The sequence below is a fragment of the Mus caroli genome, unplaced genomic scaffold (assembly GCF_978045245.1).
Source record: "Mus caroli unplaced genomic scaffold, Mus_caroli_1 scaffold_7, whole genome shotgun sequence".
In the NCBI taxonomy this organism is placed as follows: Eukaryota; Metazoa; Chordata; class Mammalia; order Rodentia; family Muridae; genus Mus; species Mus caroli.
In genome coordinates, this window is record NW_028227262.1 from 32,691,392 (window position 1) to 32,715,422 (window position 24,031).

At 56.1% G+C, this 24,031-nt stretch overlaps 1 protein-coding gene across 1 annotated transcript in view; it reads left to right on the plus strand.

Moving 5' to 3' along the window:
* The window catches only part of Plxnd1 (plexin D1), a 40,518-nt gene extending 16,997 nt beyond the window's left edge, over positions 1 to 23,521 (plus strand). Inside the window, exons 4-36 of the mRNA XM_021164791.2 lie at positions 77 to 177; positions 263 to 392; positions 1,567 to 1,744; positions 1,836 to 1,944; positions 2,259 to 2,361; positions 5,679 to 5,783; positions 8,008 to 8,097; positions 8,277 to 8,370; positions 8,801 to 8,955; positions 9,469 to 9,620; positions 10,216 to 10,315; positions 10,398 to 10,537; positions 10,759 to 10,926; positions 11,008 to 11,098; positions 11,277 to 11,534; positions 11,628 to 11,777; positions 12,285 to 12,399; positions 14,098 to 14,205; positions 14,278 to 14,390; positions 14,946 to 15,050; positions 15,462 to 15,592; positions 15,748 to 15,946; positions 17,445 to 17,591; positions 17,725 to 17,881; positions 18,291 to 18,394; positions 18,472 to 18,535; positions 18,974 to 19,008; positions 19,225 to 19,329; positions 19,623 to 19,786; positions 20,639 to 20,786; positions 21,579 to 21,719; positions 22,235 to 22,309; positions 22,467 to 23,521. Of these exons, the coding sequence (XP_021020450.2) occupies positions 77 to 177; positions 263 to 392; positions 1,567 to 1,744; positions 1,836 to 1,944; positions 2,259 to 2,361; positions 5,679 to 5,783; positions 8,008 to 8,097; positions 8,277 to 8,370; positions 8,801 to 8,955; positions 9,469 to 9,620; positions 10,216 to 10,315; positions 10,398 to 10,537; positions 10,759 to 10,926; positions 11,008 to 11,098; positions 11,277 to 11,534; positions 11,628 to 11,777; positions 12,285 to 12,399; positions 14,098 to 14,205; positions 14,278 to 14,390; positions 14,946 to 15,050; positions 15,462 to 15,592; positions 15,748 to 15,946; positions 17,445 to 17,591; positions 17,725 to 17,881; positions 18,291 to 18,394; positions 18,472 to 18,535; positions 18,974 to 19,008; positions 19,225 to 19,329; positions 19,623 to 19,786; positions 20,639 to 20,786; positions 21,579 to 21,719; positions 22,235 to 22,309; positions 22,467 to 22,583 (4,152 nt within the window). The 3' untranslated portion in view covers positions 22,584 to 23,521. The remainder of the gene's footprint in view (positions 1 to 76; positions 178 to 262; positions 393 to 1,566; positions 1,745 to 1,835; positions 1,945 to 2,258; positions 2,362 to 5,678; positions 5,784 to 8,007; positions 8,098 to 8,276; positions 8,371 to 8,800; positions 8,956 to 9,468; positions 9,621 to 10,215; positions 10,316 to 10,397; positions 10,538 to 10,758; positions 10,927 to 11,007; positions 11,099 to 11,276; positions 11,535 to 11,627; positions 11,778 to 12,284; positions 12,400 to 14,097; positions 14,206 to 14,277; positions 14,391 to 14,945; positions 15,051 to 15,461; positions 15,593 to 15,747; positions 15,947 to 17,444; positions 17,592 to 17,724; positions 17,882 to 18,290; positions 18,395 to 18,471; positions 18,536 to 18,973; positions 19,009 to 19,224; positions 19,330 to 19,622; positions 19,787 to 20,638; positions 20,787 to 21,578; positions 21,720 to 22,234; positions 22,310 to 22,466) is intronic.
* The last annotated feature ends 510 nt before the right edge of the window (positions 23,522 to 24,031 follow it).

Consider the following 24,031-nt stretch of genomic DNA (forward strand, 5'->3'; position numbering starts at 1 on the left):
ACCTCCAGAGTTAGCCACCCTAGCCTCACGAGGGAGAGGTGACTCCCTTGCTCAGCTGGGCCCCCTCTGCCTGCAGATGGCCCGAGTGAAGGTGGCAGCGTGTGAGGTACACTCCACCTGCGGGGACTGCGTGGGTGCGGCCGATGCCTACTGTGGTTGGTGCACTCTGGAGACCCGGTGAGGCCCCTCAGCTGACGGCAGGGCAGGGAGGGCTGTAGGGACGGTGGCCGTGGCCTAGGACCTGACCCCACGGTGCCTGCAGGTGCACACTCCAGCAGGATTGCACCAACTCCAGCCAGCCACATTTCTGGACCAGTGCCAGTGAGGGCCCCAGCCGCTGCCCTGCCATGACAGTACTGCCCTCGGAGATTGATGTGCACCGGGACTACACAGTGAGTGGAGCCACACCAGCCTACAGCCCACAGGCACAACCAGCGGCAGCCAGGCTTTAGGAAGCTCACAGCAAGGGCCAGGCACCATCTCGGTGGCTGGGCCACCTCTTCAAGGTTCTGCCTTGGCCTCTTGCAAGACCTAGTCCACAGTTAGGACCATGCAACCTGAGTACATAGCAGTGCACAGGGCCACTGCTGGCGTTTAAATGACAGTTTCTGAATATGCTGACTTGGGACACCCAGATAGAAAATAAACCCTTCTTGCCTTCTTCTGGGAGTGTTAGTGGCCATCACTTATCCCTGATATGGGACAGACAGGGCTGGTAGCTAGTTCATGCCTGCAGCAAGGTGGATGGCCCAGCAGCTAGGGCCCTCCTAGCTCCTCCTCACTGACTCCTCTAAGGACAGGGCCATCCTATGTCACCCCAAGGGGTTCCAGTGGTCCAACTGGTCTACTCCACCAGGTCACATGTCAGTCCTGGCCTGGCCTCGTCCCTGGGCAGCCTGGGGTAGGCACAGTCATTCATCCCCTTGTCCATTCACATTGTACTGAGCACTTACTGGGTGCCGTGTGTGTACATACTCTGGGGACCAACCCTTGGCCTGGGAGGAGCTGATGTGCTCTTGGAGGGAGAGAATAGGACAGGTAAAATATAGAGGTGGGATTGCATGCAGAATAGAGTCAGGTGGGGCACAGTGGTAGGCAAGAAAACGGTGCCCACCAGCCTTGCTCTGGGAGAGGGTGTGGAGTATGAGGACGATAGCTTCATAGCAAACTACAGTCCAGGGGCCCTAAGGTAGGAGTGAGGTCCACATGTCTGGGGGTGGAGAGTGGGGCCTAGCAACCGTGTGCTGCAGAGGCCTTCTGTTTTGAGATACCATAGCCCAGTCCAGCCTTGTACTTGTAGCAATCCTCCTGCCCCAGCTTCCTAAGTGCTGGGATTGCAAGCTGTGTCGAAACGCCTGGTTGACAGAGCCTGTGTGACCTCTGAGATGAGGAGCCTCAAGTGGAAACACTAAAGCCCCAGGGTGTCTTCCGAGTAGAGAGCCTTGGCTTCCCTCGAGACAAACCGTTTTCGGAGAGACACTCAGGCAGGATCAGGCAGATGCTCTTTTGCGATAGCATCTGTAAGGGGCACGACCTGGACCTCACCTGAGGGCATCTCTCCCCCAGGGTATGATCTTACAGATTTCAGGAAGCCTGCCCAGCCTTAGCGGCATGGAGATGGCTTGTGACTATGGAAATGGCGTTCGAACGGTGGCCCGGGTACCTGGCCCTGCCTATGATCATCAGATTGCCTACTGCAATCTCCTGCCCAGGGCCCAGTTTCCATCCTTTCCTGCTGGCCAGGGTGAGTGCCCGGCTGTGATGCCAGCCCAAGGGTGGGACCCTGCCAGCATCCCCTGTGGATGACGACATTCGTATCTCTGATCACTTTCCAGACCACGTGACTGTTGAGATGTCTGTAAGGGTCAAAGGACACAACATTGTCTCAGCCAATTTCACCATCTACGACTGCAGCCGAATTGGACAAGTCTACCCCCATACAGCGTGAGTGGGCATCGGGAGGGGGAACAGGCCCCACCCAGCTTAGAGAACAGCTTCAGACCCTGGAACACACAACAGACGGGATGCAGTACACACAACAGACAGGATCCCATACCTTTCCCTTGCATGTAGCAAGCTTTGACCAGCCAGGCCCTGCAAACTGACACCAGACTGGCAGAGGCAGACTAAGAGTCTACCTGTTTCTCCCTTGCATACCTCTCATTAGTGGGAAGCTCACTACCAAGCAAGATGGCCCACCTGCCCCCTTTCTCCAAGGCACTAGGGTCATCCTTTCTGAGGGACCCCTTGTCTTCCAGCTGTACCAGCTGCCTATCCACACAGTGGCCTTGCTCCTGGTGCATCCAGCTGCATTCATGTGTCTCCAACCAGTCTCAGTGCCAGGACTCGCCAAACCCCACGGTAAGCCTTGTCTTGGGTCTACCCCACCCACAGCTTTAGTACCCACTTCTCTTGATTTTAAAGTTACCATAATCCTGGCATTGCACTAACAGCCCGGGGTGGGGTGGGGCAGGGAACTGACTCATCACTTCGTGTTCAGCCAATCCCTGTGGCTGGGCAAGCTGGTGGCCTTTTTTCCTCCCCTGCCCTTGAATCTCTCTGGGTAACTACTCCAGGAAAGCTGGTTCTTAGAGGCGACACTTCAGGGCTACAGTGTGACCTTCTGGAAAGTCCGAGCCAGGCTGAAGCTGTGCCCTTCATCCACAGCGGATGCTAAGGGTGGAACATTGTCATCCCCTGTTTACAGTTTCTCAGACACTTCAATCCTTTGTCCCTGTGGCTTTAAGAGGAGGTGGCTTATTCAAGACCACCTACCTGGGAGGCCTTGAACCCAAATCCCTCTGCCTTTCTTTGAAATATAGAGTTAGGTACTAAGACCCCTGGCTCTGTTCCCATGATGTGTCACCTTCACCCTGGAAGGCCCCTCCCTCTCTCAGGGGTCACACGTGAAATTCCCAGACCTTAGCAGGGGAATAGCAGTGCCTCGAGCTTAGACATACCTCCCCTTGCTTTATGTCAGGGCTGTGCACCCTGGGAGGGGCTGCCACAGCCTCAGCCGGACCCTCAGGCCAGCCTTCAGCAGCATGCAGAAACCACACCCAGCTCACCGACAGGCCCAAGAGTGGCCTATGGTCATACTGAGAGACGCTCTGGGTGTTGGGATATGGTTATTCTAGGCCCATCATCCCTGTGGCTCTGGGGTTGGGGGGCATCCTGGTTACAACATGTCCTTACCTACAACCCTAAGCTGCATACACAGCAGGGACTTGGTGGCTGCTGAAGACCAGAAGTATCCACTGCATCTGCCTGGTACATGCCAACCCTGAAGGACCAGGGGCCCACCTTACAGTCCACCAGCGCTCACTGAGTACTGCTTGTATACTGGAGTCTGTGCTAAGCACTGGGGAAAAGCCAATTAGATGTAGTTCTGTCTTTCCTACCACAGGCTCAAAGCCTTAGCTCTGACCTGTGGCTGTGTGCTCCCAGGCAAGCTGCTGACCCTTTCTGTGTCTTTCTCCCTCTGTAAAGTGAGGCCCACAGCAAGGGCTAAATTAGATATCTGGAATTACTCCAGGAGGCCCCAGCCCTATACTTGGCACCTAGTTGATTTTAGAATCTGTGGCTACTGTGCATGGGTGCCCAGCAGAGACATCTCCTAAAAGGATTTTGTGTGGGTCTTGACACCTGCATAGGAGCTCAGCAGCTGGGAGGTGTGTCTGATGCTGGCAGTCGGCTTGTTCTCCAGGTCTGCAGCTCTCCCTCAGGGCAGGAGTGGGCCAGCCCCAGAGGGGCTGTCGGAGAGCATTACTGTAATCTGGCAGGAGAAGAGGCAGCTTCACCAAGGCCTGTGCAAGGGTCTGAACCAGTGTTCGACTTGGCATTTAATTAAGTGCCAGTTAGCTGTGGAGGCGCCAGGCCTCCCAGGCAGACGGCAGGCAAGAGGGTCTGCATATCCTCCGGGACCCCTGGCTCCTGGAAAGGGGGCCCTGAAGGTTGTGCTTGCAGCCACGTGCACGTGGTCCCAGTGGCTCCCACGGGGAGGCTGCTAGGGTTGGCTCCGGTGTTAGCATGAGAAGAGGCAGGAAGGGGCCAGGTGTTCCGGGGCCAGTGCTGCCTCTTAGAGCCTAGTGCTCCCAGGGCAGCATGATGTCAAGCTCTGGAAGCAGGATGGGAAGCGGTAGCTGGATCAGAGCCTGGTGTGATCCAAACCACAGGGCGGCACAGTGCTGGAGCCAGTGGCTGAGTGGCTTGATGGGTATTGACAGCCATCACAGACTGTGGGCTGGACCACAGCAAGTGGCAGCAGGCCAGGAGGCCCTGGTCACTGGGTCTATTGATGCTTGTTGGCTGGCTTGAGATGCCAGCGCTTGCCCTCTTGAGCTTGGAGACACTGTAGGAGTCTAGGCACTCCTGCAGCTCCATCTTTCCAGGAGCACGTTTGGGATCCTAGCCACCTAGCATTGCGCCCTGGCAGTTCCAGCTAGGTGAGGAGAGATCTGTGCCAACCTGTGTGAACCAGAACAGGCTCTGTGCACACCTGCACGATGGTAGCCGCTGGCCTCTCCCCGTCTCCTGTGCACTCATCCCTGTCCTACGTGTAACCATACACAGCTTCCCGAGCCTGCAGGTCAGGTCAGCAAATGGGAAAAGCCGTCTCATGGCCTGGGTAGAAACAGGAAAGGGAACCCTGTAAAGGAAAAGCCCAGACTGGCTCTGGCCATGGAGTTAATCAGCTAATGCCTGTGAACCGTCATCTTCAGGCACCGCTGGATCCAGGAGCTCAACGGTGGTGTAAGGGGTTTCTCAATAGACTCTTCGCTGGTCTAGCTTGGTCAGTGTCCCCTGTGTTATTAGGGAAGGAACTAATAGTAACATGAAATATCCCATGACTACCTATCTGTAATCTCAGCACCAGGGAGGCTGAAGCAGGAAATGGCAAATTTGAGGTCAGCTTGGCCCCTGTGGTAAGCACATAGCGGGCGGAAGTTAGAGAGGCTGATGGGAGTGGCAGCCCGCATGTGGGACCCTAGTACTTGAGGCCAGCCTGTCTGAGCAACATACTGAGACCCTGTCTCCAACGGGAGAGGGCAAAAGGGAGGACAAAGGAAAACCAGTACCCCGGGAGACAGTGTCCTTGTCCCAGAGGGTGACTTCATATACACACAGGTGTCCTAGCACTAATTCTTGCCTTGACAGATGTGACTAAGAGACCCCTGGCTAGAGTAGCCTTGGGGCCTCTCACCCCTGTAAGTCAGATATCAAGGTGGCAATAGGTAGAACTTCAAAGCCCCAGCACTGATATTTCCCCAGCACTGATCCTGCTGAGGAATGTGGAGAAAACATAGCCACACCCTCACCTTCTCTGTCCCTCCCCTGTACAGTTTCCTCTGTACAGTGCGGTATGGTCTCTTAGAGCCGCAGAGGCAATTTTTAACCCAGGTCTGGCCCAGTGTTAGTGTCCTGCAAAGTTGAATCCCAAAGAACCCAGCCACGGAAGCGCTTACCTCTGCACAATTTTTAGGCACTCTGGGTCTAAGGAGCAGATCCAGGAGGAAGGCTCTGCCTAGATGGAACATGTTATCTGTCTCCTTATCTAGAAAGTGGGGCTGCAGGCATTGCTATGGAGACTGTTGGCACCCTGGGGAGGCACGACTGTCTGGTGGGGGTGGAGGCTCTGAAACATCCTATTTGATCCCCATCCTGTGTTTGGTTTGCAGAGTCCTCAGGACTGTCCCCAGATCCTGCCCTCGCCCCTAGCGCCCGTGCCCACAGGTGGCTCCCAAGACATCCTGGTGCCCCTGACTAAAGCCACCTTCTTCCATGTAAGTAGAGGCTGAGCAGGGTCTTTGTGGGTTTCAGACTATCCCAGCGCCCACAATGGTGGCCCAGCTTTTCTCTCTGAGCCCCATTCCAGCTGTGTAAGACTTGGAGCAGGCGAGCAAGGCTGATGGGGGACAGCAGGCAGCCAGCAGCTGCCAAGGGAACCCTGGCCCAGGCCCCAGTACTCATGCCCTGGAGGCTCCCTGACATAGTGGCTCAGCCCTCTGCCTAGTGCCACAGTCCACGGGTAGATGAGGTCCACATGGGCTCTGCCGGCCCTGCCCAGGCTGAGAAAGACCCTGGGTGCTCCAAGCTCTGTGGAACATACTGGCCCAGTTCAATGCTCCAATGTCTTTCCCAGAGATGGCCAGAAGAGGCCATGCCCCTAATTCTCATGGTCTAGAGGGGACACTGAGGGAGGAAGTGTTCTGGGTTAGGGGATGTGGCCATCTCTGCTGCACCCCCCCCCAGGAGGAGTGTGGCGGGGGGGGGGAGTTGATGAGTTTTGGAAGGATGCCAGCTCTCCTAATTCCTGGGATGTGCCATCTGTCACTGCCACTCGGGAGTTGAGGCCTGTAACGGTTGTCACACGTGGGGGCCACGTGCCAGGCATCTGGGATGTGTCAGGGAGCCTCTATGGGGTAGGGGCTCTTGAGAGCCAGGGTAGAGCTGCCTTCCAACAAAAAGCCTCCCCTGCCAAGGTCTGGTGGGCCACAGGAGCAGGGTGGGGAGGCTCTAGCCCCCAATTTGGCCCTGGCTGATTCTCTCCAGCTGTGTGGCACTCTTGGTGCATTCTCTGCTTTTAGCAGACACAGGAATCCCCGCCCTCCATGCTACCTGACCCCCCGGTACTGTCCTCCCACTCGCCTCACCCTGACCATGTTTCTAAATCACGGGGGGATCAGGACCGGGGCCTGGACACTAGGCAGCCCTGCTACAGGCTGTTCTGCCATGTGCTAGGGAGGGGACCCACCTGCAGCTCCGCACACTGGGAACAGAACCAGCATTTGGCCTGTCAGCAGCCTCTTTCCTGTGTTAGCTTCCGGCTAGGACCCCAGGAAGGAGAGGTTGACCTGCTTTTTTTTTCTCAGGGTGTCACATCTGCCAACAGCAGGGGCATAAACAGGAAGTAATGGCGCACGGCTGCTAGGGCCTTGGTCTGTCTGACACATGAGACCCAAGTTTATCACTCAGTAAATATTTATTGATATGACTCTTGAGGGAATGGGAGGAGACTGAGGAGTTAGGCCCAGCTTACCGTGTTAATATTTATTGAGCACTTCCTGCAAGCACACATTAGACACCTGTGCATGGAAGCCTCTAAAACCTAGGATGCTTTGCCCAGAAGACCTGTTTATATTCACATGCTTGTGCACGAGTAAAGGTGGGATTTAAAGCTAGGCCTATGTGAGGTTGAACCCAAGCTTCCCACCAACTTTTGCTGCTCTTAGGGGTATATAAAGGGATGGCAGGCAGCTAGGACCTTCACCAATGGGCGAAGAGAAAGGTGCAAACAGCCTAAGCCAGCAAACAGGACATTTTGCTGGACAGGGCAGGCTTTGGGAGTAGAACAGGTCCCACAGCTCATCCCTTCACTGCTGGGGCAGGATGGGGTGTGAGGTATCCTGATCCAAGGGGGCCTTGGGGTCCCAGGGGCTCTGCAGCTGGGTTTGGACACTGTGGTGAGTCTCACTGGTGCTAAAAAAGGAGACCAGCCCAGGCAGAGGCCTGGTGCGTGCCATACAGAGATTGATGGGGTGCCTAGGGTTTACCTCTGCAGGGCAGAGGCCAGGGACTCAGCCCAAGGGTCAGGCAAAGTCTCCTGGAGCTAGGACATTAGGAAGTGGTTTAAGTCACTGGTGGGGTCTCAGATGCCTCTTAGACGACAGCCATCATTCCAAATACAGAGGGTCCTCACGGCCCAGGCACTGGGAACAGTCAGGACTGCCCATAGCACAGTTGTGGACACGGGATGGCACAGTAAGCCTAAGGAGAGACAACTCTAGAGTCAGCATCCATAGGTTCATAGCCAGCTCCTACCTATGCTGCCAGTGTCCCCAGTATCTTTACAGTCCCTGCCATGATGGCCAGGAAGGAGATTCTGGCAGCAAAAGCCTGGTGGAGTCCCTAGCCCCCCTGTCAACGGAGAGGCTGCCTCTGTGTTCTGACACAGAGATAGGTATGGGGGATAGGTTCTAAGAAGGCTCCTCTGTCCTGTGTCTGCAGGGTTCCTCCCTCGAGTGCAGCTTTGGGCTGGAAGAGAGCTTTGAGGCTGTATGGGCGAATAACTCACTGGTCCGCTGCAACCAAGTGGTGGTAAGTGGTAAGGCCCAGCAGGGCAGGAGAAACCCATTCAGCCTCCTTCCTCCTCACCCTGCCTGCTTCTCCCTTTTGGTTCCTCCCCCCTGCCCCTGCACCCCTGCTCTCATCCATCTTGGTGACACCCTTGCCCCCTCAAGGGACAGACCCCACCCTTGCCCTTCCTCATTTTGCAGCTGCACACAACCCAGAAGAGCCAGGTATTTCCACTGAGTCTGAAGCTGAAGGGGCCGCCAGACCGATTCCTAGACAGCCCTAACCCCATGACAGGTGAGTGTCCCGTCCTATCCCACAGGCCAGGAGATGGGGCCCAGCCTTTGGGGGCTCACTGGCAGCCACAAACACCATACCCCATAGGTGGCCAGCACTCACTGAGACAGCCTTACACCAATGACCGTTGTAACCCCCCGGGCAGGACCTTACTTCTCTCTCTGAGCCCTCTTGTCCCCGAGTTAAGTGAGGTCACAAGCCTTTACTGCAAGATTCACCAGGACTCAGTGAGCCAATCCCTATGAATCGTGTCCATAAAATGGGGGAGTCAGTAATTCCTCCACACAGGGTCCCTCCCCACGAGGAGGACTGTTGATGAGGCTGGGCCCTGGACACAGGGCAGCATAGGTAGGAGCTGGCCATGAACCTTATGGCTGCCAACCCCAGAGTCGCCTTGCCTCAGGCTCACCGTGCTGTCCTTTGTCCACAGTTGTGGTCTACAATTGTGCTATGGGCAGCCCTGACTGTTCCCAGTGCCTGGGCCGTGAGGACCTGGGTCACCTCTGTGTTTGGAATGAGGGCTGTCGTCTAAGAGGGCCCCTGCAGCCACTCCCTGGCACCTGCCCAGCTCCTGAAATCCGAGTGGTAAGCACACAACACGCCAGGCACACACAACATTCCTGGCTCATAGGTTACCTCCCGTGGCTAATGTCTTAGTGGGGCACAGACACTGGGAGGTGGAAGTAGAGGAAGCTGGGCTTTGATCCATTGATATTTCACAGCCACCCAGGAAACCTCTGACCGGGTGACAGTTGAGGATTTCAGCAGCTCAGCAGCCTGATTTGGTTAGGGGCGGAAAAAAATCGTAGGGAAGGATTTTGATTGGCTTAGCATGGGTCAAGTACCCACCCTTAGCCCAGTCAGCGTCTGGCTTAGTTGCTGAATCAGGCATGGCCATCAGGAACCATGTGGCATCGTCAGCCTTGGGACCCATGCAGCCCAGCCACCTGTTGCCCCAGGCCTCTGAACACTGAGCCTCCATGTCCTCTGCTAAGCAGAGGGTCTGTGTGGCCCCACCTCCTGTGGGCACACATGACAGTGAGAGAGACATCCAGGCCTCAGACCTTCCCTTGCCTTGCCCCCCATCACTTCTGGCAGATTGAGCCTCTGAGTGGCCCCTTGGATGGTGGGACCTTGCTGACCATCCGTGGCAGGAACCTGGGCCGTCGGCTCAGTGACGTGGCACATGGTGTGTGGATTGGCAGTGTGGCCTGTGAACCCCTGGCTGACAGATACACCGTTTCAGAAGAGTGAGTGTCAGGCATTGCCAACCTAATCCTTCCCCCCGGCCCTGTCCCTCACCCAACAGGGCACATTGCTGTGACTGGGCCTCCCCACTGTCTCTGCCTGAGCCATTACTTTATCCTGACAGCTCTCTGCTGCCTCCTCAGAGAAGCCCTCGGGGCTCTGCCTCCTGCTACATAAGCAGAGCTTTGATGAGAACCACTTTGCTACTAAAGTTTGGAGTGGGGGAGGGGCTGATGGGGTATAAAGGTCAGAGTGCAACAGCTGCTCCAACAGGGGATGTCTGCAAGAAGGTAATTAGCTGGGCTTCCTGTTGGAAGGCTCTGGGCCAGGCTTGCAGATAAGGGCATCAGGTGGACAGCCAGGCTAGCTGGGCAAGCTGCCTGGTATCAGAGACCATCTGAGCCTTGTCTCAGAGCCACCGATCTGGAGGAAACAGCAGAAGTGGAGTGCCTCTCTTGGCCAAACCTACAGTGACCATCTACGGAGAACATTGTTGGTTTGGCATTATGGCCCCAGTGGGAATGGGAGGCAGATGCCATGGGCAGATACTATTAAGCACTGGCTCATCTTCTGCCCATTTGCCTGCCCCACCTTCAGGATCGTGTGTGCCACAGGGCCCGCCGCAGGGGCCTTCTCAGACGTGGTAACCGTGAACGTCTCCAAGGAAGGCAGGTCTCGGGAACAGTTCTCCTATGTGGTAAGTAGGCCACCACCTCTCACCACCCAGCTCATTCCCCACAAGCCTGCAGCCAGAGCCTAATCCCTTTCCTTCTCCCCAGCTGCCCACGGTCCACTCGCTGGAGCCTTCCATGGGCCCAAAGGCCGGGGGCACAAGGATCACCATTCACGGCAGTGACCTCAACGTGGGCTCTATGCTCCAGGTCCTGGTGAATGACACGGACCCCTGCACAGATCTTACGTAAGCTGTCCCCACAGCCTGTCAGCTGAGCATGCCTTGCTCTGTCCCTTCTTGGCTTGGGGTGGATCTGGGAGGAAGGAGCTGGACGTAGCCCAAGCCAGCGTGTGGCAGTGGGAAGGAGAAACTGTTTAGAATGAGGAGACACAAGGCTGAGGGACCTGCAGTGGGTGAACAACAGGGAAGGGCCACACCCTGTCACCTCTTCATCACCCCCCCCACAGGCGCACAGCCACCAGCATCACCTGCACTGTGCCAGGCGGTTCCCTGCCCTCTCCAGTGCCTGTGTGTGTGCGCTTCGAGAGCCGGGGCTGCGTGCACGGAAACCTCACCTTCCGGTACATGCAGAACCCAGTCATCACAGCCATCAGCCCAGGCCGCAGCCCTGTCAGGTGAGAGCCAGAGCCACCCGTGCCCACCCTGTCTCCCTGTCCAGGCTGCAGGGAGCCTGACAGGTCCTGATGTTCCCTCAGTGGCGGCAGGACCATCACTGTGGCTGGCGAACGCTTCCACATGGTACAGAATGTATCAATGGCTGTACACCACATTGGCCGGGAGCCCACGGTAAGGGGACAGGGTAGGTGTTGTGGGGGGGTCTTTGGAAGTGAGATGGTCCTATGCAGCCAGGGTCCTGAAGTCTCTGCCTGTCTGCTCCACTTGCCTTCTCCATCTCTCTCTCCGTTACCCTCTCCTTTCACTTCTCCACTCCCATGGCCTCATCGTACCCTGCCTGTCCTTGCAGTTCTGCAAGGTTCTCAACTCCACACTCATCACCTGCCCATCTCCTGGAGCCCTGAGCAATGCTTCGGCGCCTGTAGACTTCTTCATCAATGGCCGGGCATATGCAGACGAGGCGGCCGAGGAGCTGCTGGACCCTGCAGAGGCACAGAGGGGCAGCCGGTTCCGCCTAGACTACCTCCCCAACCCACAGTTCTCCACAGCCAAGAGGGAGAAGTGGATCAAACATCACCCAGGAGAGCCACTCACCCTTGTCATCCATGTGAGCACCCAACTGGGAGCAAGGGTAGTGGGAGGAGGAGGCAGTTGACCTGGGAACCCCACCTGCATCCCAGCATCCCATCTGCATGCACAGAAGGAGCAAGACAGCCTGGGGCTGGAGAGCCATGAGTACCACATCAAGATTGGCCAGGTGTCCTGCGACATCCAGATCATCTCAGACAGAGTCATCCACTGCTCAGTCAATGAGTCACTGGGCACGGCTGAAGGACAGCTGCCCATCACAGTGAGTGGGCGGGGCTCTGGGGGTGGGCCCAGCTTCTGGGTACAGAAATCGCTGAGCGTTTCATTATTCAATAACTCTGGCCAGGAAAGTAGAGCTTCATATCCTTGACAGATGGAGAAACTGAGGCCCAAGTCATTGGTTAGTGCCAGCAGCTATTACACAGTTGGCTCCCATGTGTTTTGGTGTCCCACCTACAGTGAGGCCTGCTAGTCATTGTGTAGCATCATGGAGTAGAGCAGAGACAGCCCAGAGGGCAGGGCCCCCGCTGAGTCACCCCTCACCTGCTCCAGGACAGCATCTCTGAAGCCCCTCCTAGGCGGTCATTACCACAGCCCTGTACTGAGTTGGCCTCTGCGCCAAACTCTGGATCACAGTCTGTCTGGCACTGCCTGGTTGACCACTGTGGCGACTGTTGTCTGTGAGGCTCAGAGCACACACCAGTGAGAAGAGCTGAGACATTGCTCTAGCAAAGCCTGATGTGCTGTCCCCTACCCGCACTGTGCGCAGATCCAGGTGGGGAACTTCAACCAGACCATTGCCACACTGCAACTGGGGGGCAGCGAGACGGCCATTGTGGTGTCCATCGTCATCTGCAGTGTCCTGTTGCTGCTGTCTGTGGTTGGTAGGTAGCCTGCGCTTGGGAGGGTCAGGAGGCCATACCTGAATCCCTCTGAGAGTGGCAGTGGGTAAGGGGTGGGCATGGTTAGGCACCCTGGGGTGGGACAGGTAGAAGGTGGCAGATATTGGTAGGATCCTCTGTGCTCAGGCCATTGGCTTTGGATGTGAGGCAGAGGAATTTGAGGGCTACTGAAGAAGTTTGTCCGGGGGAAATGATCCTGTGTATTTATATACTCAATGTGGCGTAAAGATCAGAGCCCCCCTACAGTGCTGGGGGGAGGACAAAGGTGCACTTGCCTCGGGAAATGGCCTGTCATTTCCTAAAGGCCCTTAGGTTAGGTGTATATGGCTCAGTAAATCTACACCTGGGTATCTACCCAAGAGAAAGAAAACACATCCACATAAAATTTCTTTCACAGAGGTTTGTAGGAATATTACCTACATTAACCAAGAGGTCACAATAGCCCAATGGCCATCAAATGATAAGTGGGTAATTTGGGTATGGTATAGCCATACAATGATGTTTTCAGCCACAGAAAAGAGTGAATTTCCAAAAGATCCCTCAATCTAGATGGGCTTTGAAAACATGGAACATGAAAGAGATAGACACAAAAAGATGCCCATCTGTTTTTATATGAAGTTTACAGAATAGGCAAAGCCATAGAGACAAACCCATTAGTGGTCGTCTGGGTGAGGGGGGGAATGGGAGCAGCTGCCTCCTGGGTAAGGCTCTCCTCTCCCTTGGGCAGGAAGAACAGTCTAAAGTTCTGTGCTGCTGGTGGTCACGTGGTGTGTGAGCGGACTCAGACACCTGGCCTACAAATGGATGGGCTCTACACTGTCTGCATTTGGGGGCCAGAGGTGTCGCTCCTCAGTGACTGTCATCCGTTTTTTGAGACAGGATCTCGCACTGGGACCTGGAGCTCACCGATTTTATCTAGGCTTGCCGGCCAGCAAGCTCCAGGCAGCTACCTTTCTGTCTTGCCAGCACTCACATTACAGGCTCGTGCCACCACGCCCTGCTTCTTATGAGTCCTGGGGACCCCCAGGTCCTCACATGTGCAGGAGTGCTCCCCTGCTCCCATCTTGTTTTAATTTAAATTACTATGTTCAATATAAAAAAGCTATGAGAGAGAAAATAGGAGGAAGAGGAACACCCTGGATGTTTGTTCCTAAAAATACTACTACATAGATATCATATATATGTATGTATATATATGTGTGTGTATGTGTATATATATGGTGTATATTATAGAATACACACACACACACATATATGTGTATATATGTATACATGTACATACATATACACACACATATCAATGGATGCTACATCCCTGCCAAGAAAGGCAGGTACTTTATACTGTCTTTGAAAAGTTTAACTCACAAACTACATCGGGGCAGAAGAAGCAAATTACCCATAATTTGTCTACCCAGAGAAAGCCCCCAATGAGTGCTGCTTGACACATTTCTCTTTCTAAGAGACATCAGGGTTGTCCTGCTAGCTAGTCCCCAAGCCCTGTGTTGTCAGGTAGGGACAGACGGCAGAAAGGCTAAGGACACCTGCTCACCTCCTACCCAGAGGCACAGAGGCCAATGAGTAGAGCCTGTCCCTCCAGGCCTGTAACCTGCATACAGCAGGTGCTCACTGATGCCTTCTCATGGGTCCTGGGAACCTGAGCCTCCCCTCTGCTGCCCACAGCTCTGTTCGTCTTCTGCACCAAGAGCCGCCGTGCCGAGCGCTACTGGCAGAAGACCCTGCTGCAGATGGAAGAGATGGAGTCTCAGATCCGAGAAGAGATCCGTAAAGGTAAGTGCCAGGGTCGGGTGGTGCTGCCCACGGCTAGGCAGGATCACTCACAGTCTCTGGTCTGTCCCACAGGCTTTGCGGAGCTGCAGACAGACATGACGGATCTCACCAAGGAGCTGAACCGCAGCCAGGGCATCCCCTTCTTGGAGTATAAGCACTTTGTGACTCGAACCTTCTTCCCCAAGGTACACACCCTCCCTCCCACATTTGCTGGTCACCACAGGTAGTTTGGGTCAAAGCACCTTATGGGAGCCTGTCCACACCCATCCTGGTTCCCTCCCCCACTTTCCTTCTCTGCTTATTTGATGCTCAGCTTTCTGTATGGAGAACCGCTGTCCTGGCTCCATGTTGACCTGCCTCTCCCCTCATTGACGGAGCTGAGCAGAGGGGCAAGGACTCTCCCAGGACCCTGCCAGACATCCTGGTCTCCACATTGCTTTTTCCTCTTGGTGGCAGAATCAGTGGGATGACTGTCCCCCTTGTGCAGTAGCCCAAGGAAACACAGGGCTCTACCATTTAAAGAGCCCCTCCCCCTGCTTTTCTCAGCCTCAGAACACAGCAGCTTGCCTGCCTCCATCTCCCCTGCCACACATTCAGTGGCCTTTGTTCACCCTTCGGGTCCCTTGCTGGGCTACACCATAGTCTATGCCCCTCTAGGGCCCTGCTACACACTCCTCCACGTGTGGCGACTCTAGGTATCAAGCGATCTGTGGTGCTAAAGCTGTGGTTTCTCTCCACAGTGCTCTTCCCTCTATGAAGAGCGGTATGTGCTGCCCTCGAAGACCCTCAACTCCCAGGGTGGCTCCCCGCCACAGGAAACCCACCCACTACTGGGAGAGTGGAACGTGAGTATCCCGGCCCCAAGGGCCTCCACGCACCCTGTGATCTGAATCATTAGAAGGTAGTTACCTTCCCTTCTAGGAGGCATTCACTCAGCCGTTCAGGGTGCTGTTGCTCCCTTCCTTCCCCCCCCCCAGCCCCAGACCTGGCAGAGAGCACAGGCACATGATCACATGATGTCATGCCACCGCTGATTAGATAGAAACTGGCACAGAGTGGATATGGGGCTCCCTGCCACTGTCCTTGTGGCCTTTTGTCACCTTGCTGCTCCTCTGACTCTCCAGCAGGAGAGGTTAAGAGGGGACACTTTGTGGCAGGTAGTGAACGTCCTATTCCAGGAGGCAGCTACGCAGCCAGCATGGGTACTGGGGCCTCCTGGGACACAAACCATCGGGCATTTCCTTCCACTCCCACAGATCCCTGAACACTGTCGGCCCAGCATGGAGGAGGGGATCAGCCTGTTCTCCTCACTGCTCAACAACAAGCACTTCCTCATTGTCTTCGTCCATGCTCTGGAGCAGCAGAAGGACTTCGCAGTGCGTGACAGGTCAGGCTGAGACTCTGGACACCCCCCCCCCCCCCCCAGGCATTCCTCACCGTCTCCCAGCGGAGGCAGAGTCCTCTGGCCGTCTGTAGGAGGTGCCGTGGAAGGCCACTCTGGTCCAGCAGGAAGGCTCAGCTTTGCTGACACTGTGCGTGCAGGTGCAGCCTGGCATCCCTGCTGACCATCGCGCTGCACGGCAAGCTGGAGTACTATACGAGCATCATGAAGGAGCTGCTCGTGGACCTCATTGACGCCTCGGCGGCCAAGAACCCCAAGCTCATGTTGCGGCGCACGGAGTCTGTGGTGGAGAAGATGCTTACCAACTGGATGTCCATCTGCATGTACGGCTGCCTGAGGGTGAGTCCCCTCTCTGCCCGGAAGCCCCCACCTCCGCCCCCCCTCCCCCCGCCAACTGGAAAACCTAATTTCGTTAAGACCTGCCCTTTAGGGAGGGGTCACATCTTGACAGTGGGGAAAACTGAAGCTTGGAGATCTGGCTAGCTGGCTCCAGAGGCACACAGCATCTCCAGGGCAAGTTGGAGGCTGAGTCTTGTCCTGTAGCCTTAGTCCTAAGCTTGGGGGCCGGGGAGGTGGAGATGCAAGCAGAGGGTCTTTGGACTTTGGAGGAGGGTCAGGTCCTGCAGTCCTGAGCTTTCCTCTCCTTAGGGGAGGGTCACAGAAGCAAAACCTCAACAGAACAGAGGTTGGCCCAGCCTGGCTGATTGTTGGTTGGAAAAAGGCAAGAGGTTTCCTGGAGCAGGTGACTCATCCTGCACCCCAGGGGAGCCGTGGAAAAGAGACAGGGCTTCAGGGCCAACAAGGCAGTCCAGATGTAGGCTACATTGTGGACAAAGATCAGGAGGACTAGGAGACATCACAGAGTTTTCAGCAGCCGGGCCTCTCTCTCTGAAGTTAGGCCAGTCAGGACATCATGAAGCACAATGCGAGGGCCTGCTCCATGGTGGCAGAGGGTCCAGCGCTCACCTCAGAATCCTGAGATAGGACCCAGAACCAGAGCCTTAACTGTTCTGGTTTTGTGTACTAGTCTTTGCTGCAACCTGGCTGTGTGGTTCTGGGCAAGTTATTACCCTCTCTGGTCCTTAGCTTCAGTTTGTCAAATGAGGGTCAGTCAGAGAGTAGAAAAGAAATGGAGGTCGTAGGAGAGAAGCCACACTCTGAGCCCTCAGGGACCACCGTAGACTCTGGACCCAGGTTTCTCAGCCACTGTGGGTGACCTCAGCCTGGCCTTTCCCCTGCCAGACAATGGGGTGCTGGGGACTTCAGGCCAGACCACTACAGCAGGAAGCTGGGCGGGCAGCTGCCCTGATGCTGCTGCCAAAACAGCCTGATGTTATTACAAACTTAATTTTTCCTCCAGCCCAATTCACCACGGGTTGTTCTGTTCCCCCACCCACAGAACAGCTGGGCACTAGTCTAGGGGGACAAGGAGGGCTAGCTTGGGGCTGCAGTGATGGCAGTGGCCAGGGCAGGAGGTGGGGTGGGAAGCCTGATTGGGCCAACACTCACCAGAGGCATCCATCTGGGGTTCCCTGGGGGCTCCTCAGCCCCGCTTCCACTCAGCTACACCCCGGAAGGCTCCGACATCTCAGGCATAGGAGTCTGTAGGTCAAGTCCCATGTTACCTGTTCTTGCTGTGCATTGCTGTGCAGGGTGCCTGCCCTCTCTGAGCTTTAGCAACAAGGGCTGATCTCTGGGTATGTGGCTGGGATGTAGTGGAGACACCCTGGAGTGGGTGTCAGCATCAGTAGGAGGGAGTGTGGGGGATACCAGCAGGCCAGAGCTTAGAAGCTGGAACACAGAGTGGGTCCTGACCCCTGACCCCTGACCCTCACAGGAGACAGTAGGTGAGCCGTTCTTCCTGCTGTTGTGCGCCATCAAGCAGCAGATCAACAAAGGCTCCATCGATGCCATCACAGGCAAAGCCCGCTACACACTCAACGAGGAGTGGCTGCTGAGGGAGAACATTGAGGCCAAGCCCCGGGTGAGCCAGGGGCAGGGCCTGGGGCCCGAAGCAGGAGGGCACTCTTAGCTGGGCTATCCCGAGCCTCCCCAGCCAGGTCACCAGGCCTTATCATGACAGTGGCCGTTGGCTGACACCCCCCTCTCTTGCGCAGAACCTGAACGTGTCCTTCCAGGGCTGTGGGATGGACTCCCTCAGCGTGCGGGCCATGGACACCGACACACTGACGCAGGTGAAGGAGAAGATCCTGGAAGCCTTCTGCAAGAACGTCCCCTACTCACAGTGGCCGCGGGCGGAGGACGTGGACCTCGGTGGGCAAGGGCGGGCACCATGCCTGGCAGCTGGCTGCTGCAGCCTCTTTCCTGTGTTAGTCAAGGCCCCAGGGCTCCCCTTGAGGAACAAACCCTTGTTCTGCAGCTGCAGGCAACAACAGCAAAAAGCACTCGAGAAACGCTTTCCAAAGAGGTCTTGGGGGTTGGGTTTTGAAGGATGTGTAGGAGTCATGATCAGACTGGTTTCCAGAAACTGTTCCTAAAGTTCACCCTGAACTAGGCCCTGCCCTGTACTCTGGACAGTTAGGGTGAACAGCCAGGCTCCCAGGGGGGGCGTGGCTTGCTTCTGGTTCTAGGAGAATGGGAAGTTTCTTTTACTGTGGTCCAGGCTAGTGGCTGCCCCTGGGGCCACCTCTTCTGTAGTCCTGATGCCCCTCTTCGCCTCCAGAATGGTTTGCCTCGAGCACCCAGAGCTACGTCCTCCGGGACCTGGATGACACATCAGTGGTGGAGGACGGCCGTAAGAAACTGAACACGCTGGCCCACTACAAGGTGCCTAAGCTGACCCAGCCACCCTACCACCCCCCTCTAACCTCACACCTCTAACCTCATCGCCTCTCCTCTGTCAGATACCTGAGGGCGCCTCCCTAGCCATGAGCCTCACAGACAAGAAGGACAGTACCCTGGGCAGAGGTATGGCTCGTAGCTGGGGAGGTGACCCAGGCGTGGTGTGAGGGAGCTCCCTTCTTGGGCCCTTTCAGAGCTGTGCTGGGGGTGGGGGGGCAACTGAGTTTTGGAAAGGGGGTCCCCACCTCCATGCTGCTAGGGAAAAGCTGATTGCTTCCAGCAGCTACAGCAAGGCCCCAGGAGGGCACGTGCCCTTCCAAGAGGCCTGGGCCGTGGCCAGGTCTGAGCTGGTTACATGACCCGTGGGCTCCAGGCCATACCCCTGCCTCCAAATCTAGACCATGTCCTTACAAGCCCTAGGCCCAGATCCATGAGGGTCCCAGGGTCCATCCTGAAGTAAAACGCCAGATCTTGGCTCTCCCCCCAGTCTTCCCCTCTCGCCCGCCCCCTCGGGTTACCTTCCCAACCCCCCTCATTTGTTTATCCTGTGTTTCCCTTTTGCAGTGAAAGACTTGGACACAGAAAAGTATTTCCATTTGGTGAGTGCCCAGCCTCAGGCCCTGGGGAGCAGGCTTTGCTGGGCGGGGCTTTGGCTTTCTGCCTCCTTGAGCCTCCAGGAAAGAGCTCCTAGGCCCTGGGAAAAGCCAGAGTGGGTGAGGGAGCAGGGGTGGGCCGGGTGCCGGGTAACACAGGACAGACTTCCGTGGGAGGATCGAGGAGGGTGCCGTTGGGGACCAACTCTGCCCACCTTGCAGGTGCTGCCTACGGATGAGCTGGTAGAGCCTAAGAAATCTCACCGGCAGAGCCACCGCAAGAAAGTATTGCCGGAGATCTACCTGACCCGCCTGCTGTCCACCAAGGTGGGCCCAGCCTCCATGTCCACCCCGTAGGGGCATAAAGGGGTCCCTGTGCTCCAAGGAGAAGTCTGTGTTCTTCCCGCCACCCAGTAGGCAGCAGAGGACCCAGGGGTACTTCTGTGGCCTCAAGTCACAAGACTCAGACCTACACCCAGAGGCCACATTCTAAGCCCTACCTCCCTGCTACCCAGGTCCTCCCCGCCCCTCCAAGAAAGCATCATTGACAACTCAGTCAGGAATCTTGAGCTCAGAGATGTTCCGAGGCTGGGCTAATGATGACCCACATCTCCCTGCAGGGCACGCTACAGAAGTTCCTAGATGACCTGTTCAAGGCTATCCTGAGCATCCGAGAGGACAAGCCCCCGCTGGCTGTCAAGTATTTCTTTGACTTCCTAGAGGAACAGGCGGAGAAGAGAGGCATCTCCGACCCTGACACCCTGCATATCTGGAAGACCAACAGGTGGTGGCCGGGGGGGTGGGGTTGCACGGGAGTGGGGGGGGGCGCTAATGGGGTTAGAGCACCAGTGGTATCATGGCATCAGGGCAGCCAAAGCACCAGGGCAGATGAGGGCAGAGCCTGGCCTGAATGCTTCCTGTCTTGAGTCAGCTTCTATTTGGCCATTTCCCCACTGTGTGGTCTCCGGTGAGAGCCTTAGCTCTGGTGCTGCAGGGTCCCCTCTGTGAAACCAGAAAGCATCATATAAGCTTGCCTTTGCTCACCGCTAATGCCCCATCATACAGAGAGAAGCGAAGGCCCATAGAGCACCAGTCACCCAGGCCCAAGGGCACACACTGGGAAGTGGCAGTGCACATTAACTGTGACTCCCACACCTAATATGTAGCTTCCTTTGAGGCCCCTCCTTTGCTTTCTGGGGTCATATACTACCCCACCAAGAAGGTCCCAGAACTCTTAGCCTGGCCCTCAGAGAAATGCCCGTGCAAATTCAGTTGCAGTTTCTCTCTCCTCCGGGTGGGGCTGGGAGAGCAGGCACCCCAGGCTCTGCAGGGCTGAGCAGGGGCTTGTCCCCAACCTTCTCCGGCCTCCCGAGGACAGTCAGCCCTGCCTTCTTCGTGCAAGGCCGGGTGGGGGAGGAGTGTGGATGCAGGCAGCAGGGTGGGGGCTTCTAATGAGAACCAGGAGTCTCGTGTGAGTGCAAAGGAGAGGAAGGCTCTCTGGGGTGAGGGTTGGCCCCTAGCTGGCAGGGGAAGGACACCACATATCCAGAGGCTGCAGGGGCTGCGAGGACCAGCATTGTCTACCTCCCCAGCCCTCCACTGAACTCCTGCATCCCCACTGTCCCTGCCCCCACAGCCTTCCCCTGCGCTTCTGGGTGAACATCTTAAAAAATCCCCAGTTTGTCTTCGACATAGAGAAGACGGACCACATCGACGCTTGCCTGTCTGTCATTGCCCAGGCCTTCATCGATGCCTGCTCCATCTCTGACCTGCAGCTGGGCAAGGTTAGCTAGTCTGGCTGCTCCTGAAAGGGGCGGAGGGGGGGTGCCTGAACTCTACCAGAGTCATTCAAGACAGGCAGAGAGCAGATGGCCAGCCAGAGCGAGCTCCACAGGCACCTGCCAAGGGCAGAGGACATGCCGGTTCAGTGGCTAGAAGCCATAAAGGCCTTCTGAGAAGAGAGGTGACCTAGGTAGCCCAGAACTCCGAGGCCATGAGTGCCCATGGGATCACAGAGCTAGGCTGGCTCTGGGGGGGGGGAGGGGAGGGGTGAGGGCAGGGCTCAGGAGTCTCAGCCCACAAGGGAAATGAAATGTCACCACTTCACACATGCATTCCCGTGACAACAGAGAGCTGCCAGCATACGTCTTAGCACATGGTGCTTTTGGGGTGTTGGAAGTGCAGGGTGGGAACCATTCCCGCAGTCAGGAACCAGCTTCCAACCATCTCAGCCACCAAATCCTATCACCCTAATAAGGGAGTAAACAAGACAGGCTGCGGGCTGCGTGCAGTGGAGGACTGCTGGCACACAGCCTAGGAGCTCTTCCCTTCAAATGAAAGTCCCCATGTGGTCACCACCCTGACAGCCTGACAGCATCGTGGGGCAGGGCCTCCATGCAAGAGGGAAGGAGGGAGGGAGGGAGGGAGGGCCAGAAGAGACCAAGAGACCCTGGTCCAATGTCTGACTGAATGGGGGTTGTTTAGGCACGTTTAAGGAGCCACCAAGGCCCTCTAGGTGGCAGTGGGGACAAGTCCCATCTTTCAGCCACCCAAACTGCCGGGGTCTCCCTGCCCAGGACTCACCCACCAACAAGCTTCTGTACGCGAAGGAGATCCCTGAGTACCGGAAGATCGTACAGCGCTATTATAAACAGATCCAGGACATGACGCCGCTCAGCGAGCAGGAAATGAACGCACACCTGGCCGAGGAGTCTCGGGTAGGTGGCCTTTGGGGCCTAGGCCAGGAGATAGTAATGATATCCTTGGCCTTGAGGGGTGGACAAAACCAGCACCATTAGGATGCAGCAGGGGGACAGTAGGAATTTGGGGGTAGTCTCTGTTTCCCATCTTTCCCGGCATCTTCATTACAATGTATTTTCTAAAGTCCAAGGATGAGGTGGAGTGTTCTGAAGATGTGAGAGGTTAGAATCCTGGTTCCAGGAAGCCAGTGTGTGCCCAGCTCGCAGGGGCCTAAATGTATTCTATCAGCAGGCTGTGGGAGTGAGCAGGCTGGGTCCTCATCTGTAGGGTTAAACCTCCCCTTTTGCTGGTTGGTGGTGGCACACACCTTTAATCCCAGCACTTGGGAGGTAGAGGCGGGTGGATCTCTGAGTCCGGGGCCAGCCTGGTCCACAGAGCAAGTTTCAGGACAGCCAGGCGGCTATACAGAGAAACCCTGACTCAAGCAAACAAATAAAAACACCTCCCCTTTCTTCTTGCGCCACCTTTATAGAAATACCAGAATGAGTTCAACACAAACGTGGCCATGGCTGAGATTTATAAATATGCTAAGAGGTATCGACCACAGGTGAGTTCCCCCTCCCAAGATTTGCCCATTTTAGCCCATAACAACGAACTTCCTGCTTTAGATTTGTTGGGGGTTTTGGCACTTTGATGAGGTCTCTGGCGGGTGGCCTCCCAGGCTCTCAGGCACGGCATATCTGACTCACTGCAACTCCCCTCAGATCATGGCTGCCCTGGAGGCCAACCCCACTGCCCGCAGGACCCAGCTACAGCACAAGTTTGAACAGGTGGTCGCTCTGATGGAAAACAATATCTATGAGTGTTACAGCGAGGCCTGATGCAGAAGAGTGACCAGGAGCTTCGGCCAGGGAGACGGTGCGCAGGCCGCTTGGCCTCCACGTGGTTTCTTCCCCACACCTCTCACTTGGGCTGGGAACTGACAGAGGAGCCTGCTGGGCTAGGAGGGGGGGGACACTGGCCTCTTAGTGCCCGGCTGCAGAGCTCTCAGCCTTGTCCCCTGGGGCATCTTTGTCCCCTCCACCTGCCCAAGACCCGACTCCGGGATGAAGGCCTTGAATATCGATCGCTGCCAGTCCCTGATAAGACTTTCCCTGCCAACCAGGACAGCCTGGACCATGCCTGCCTGTTCACTGTTTCAGGCTGCTCAGCACACATTGGGAGAGGTGGCCATATCCCAGAACACTACCTCATCCACCTGGCAGAGGGAATTTCAGCTTCAGCCACCAAGCAGTTGTCTATGTCCCTCATCCAGAGGGGGCCTTGGCCACCAACAGTTCCAAACCAGGTCAGCTGTTAGCCGTCTCATTGGCCAGTGGCAGCATGGGCAGTGCCCATTGCCCACAGAATGGTGGAGAGAGGGGGACAGGCTGGGGGTTCCTGGTCCCCAGGAAAGGGAGGAAGGCGAGGCTGCAGGGCTGTAGCTGGACTACTCAGTCTTCCTGGAAGTGTTTCTAAAGAGCACCACTTTTTTTTGTTTTTTGTTTTTTAAGAAAAAAAAATCTTTTATATATTAAAACAAAAACTTATGCACCAACTGTGAATAGCTGCCGCTTGTGCAGATCCCCAGGGGCTCCCGATGACACACTGGAAATGACTGTTCCAGGGGACAGAAAATATTCATCTGTCCCTAGCACAGCCTCCCCCCAACCTCCTATAGCTGCTGGGACTGGCTCACAGCCCAAGGGGGCTGGGCTGGAGGGGAAGGCTGGGACTCTCTGGAACATTCTTTATAATAAAAGCCTGCCGGGAAAACCTACTATGGGCTTCAGCCTTTGTCCTGAGATGGCCAAGGAGGGGAGATGGGGCTGTTCCTTCATCCCATCTGTGCAAAGCCTGACCCGACACCGTGCCTCGGACACGGCCTAAGGGAAACCCTCTCCCTTATGCCTGCCAGGAGTTTGCGGCTGCACCCTGTGGACACACATCTCCATGGACAGCCCTGACCCCTAGGAGGGTATCAGCACCTCATGTACTCTCCAGTGGGTGCCCCTCACATTTGTGCCGTGCAGAGCATGGAACCCAGAGCCCTGTGCTGACTTACGCATACACTCTCCAGTGAGCCACATCCAGCCCCCACACCCTTGTCTTTATTCCAACCTAAGAGAAGCAGACATCTTGTTCCTCATTTTGCAGACAGTGTCAAGGGGACTAAAGGGGTTCAAGAGGTCACAGCCAAGAAGGGCAAAATGGGGACCAGACAGCTGGATCCCCTTCTCTCAGCCCAAGTTCCTCCAGGAGAGTCTCCACCTCCAAAGTGAAAGGGGTT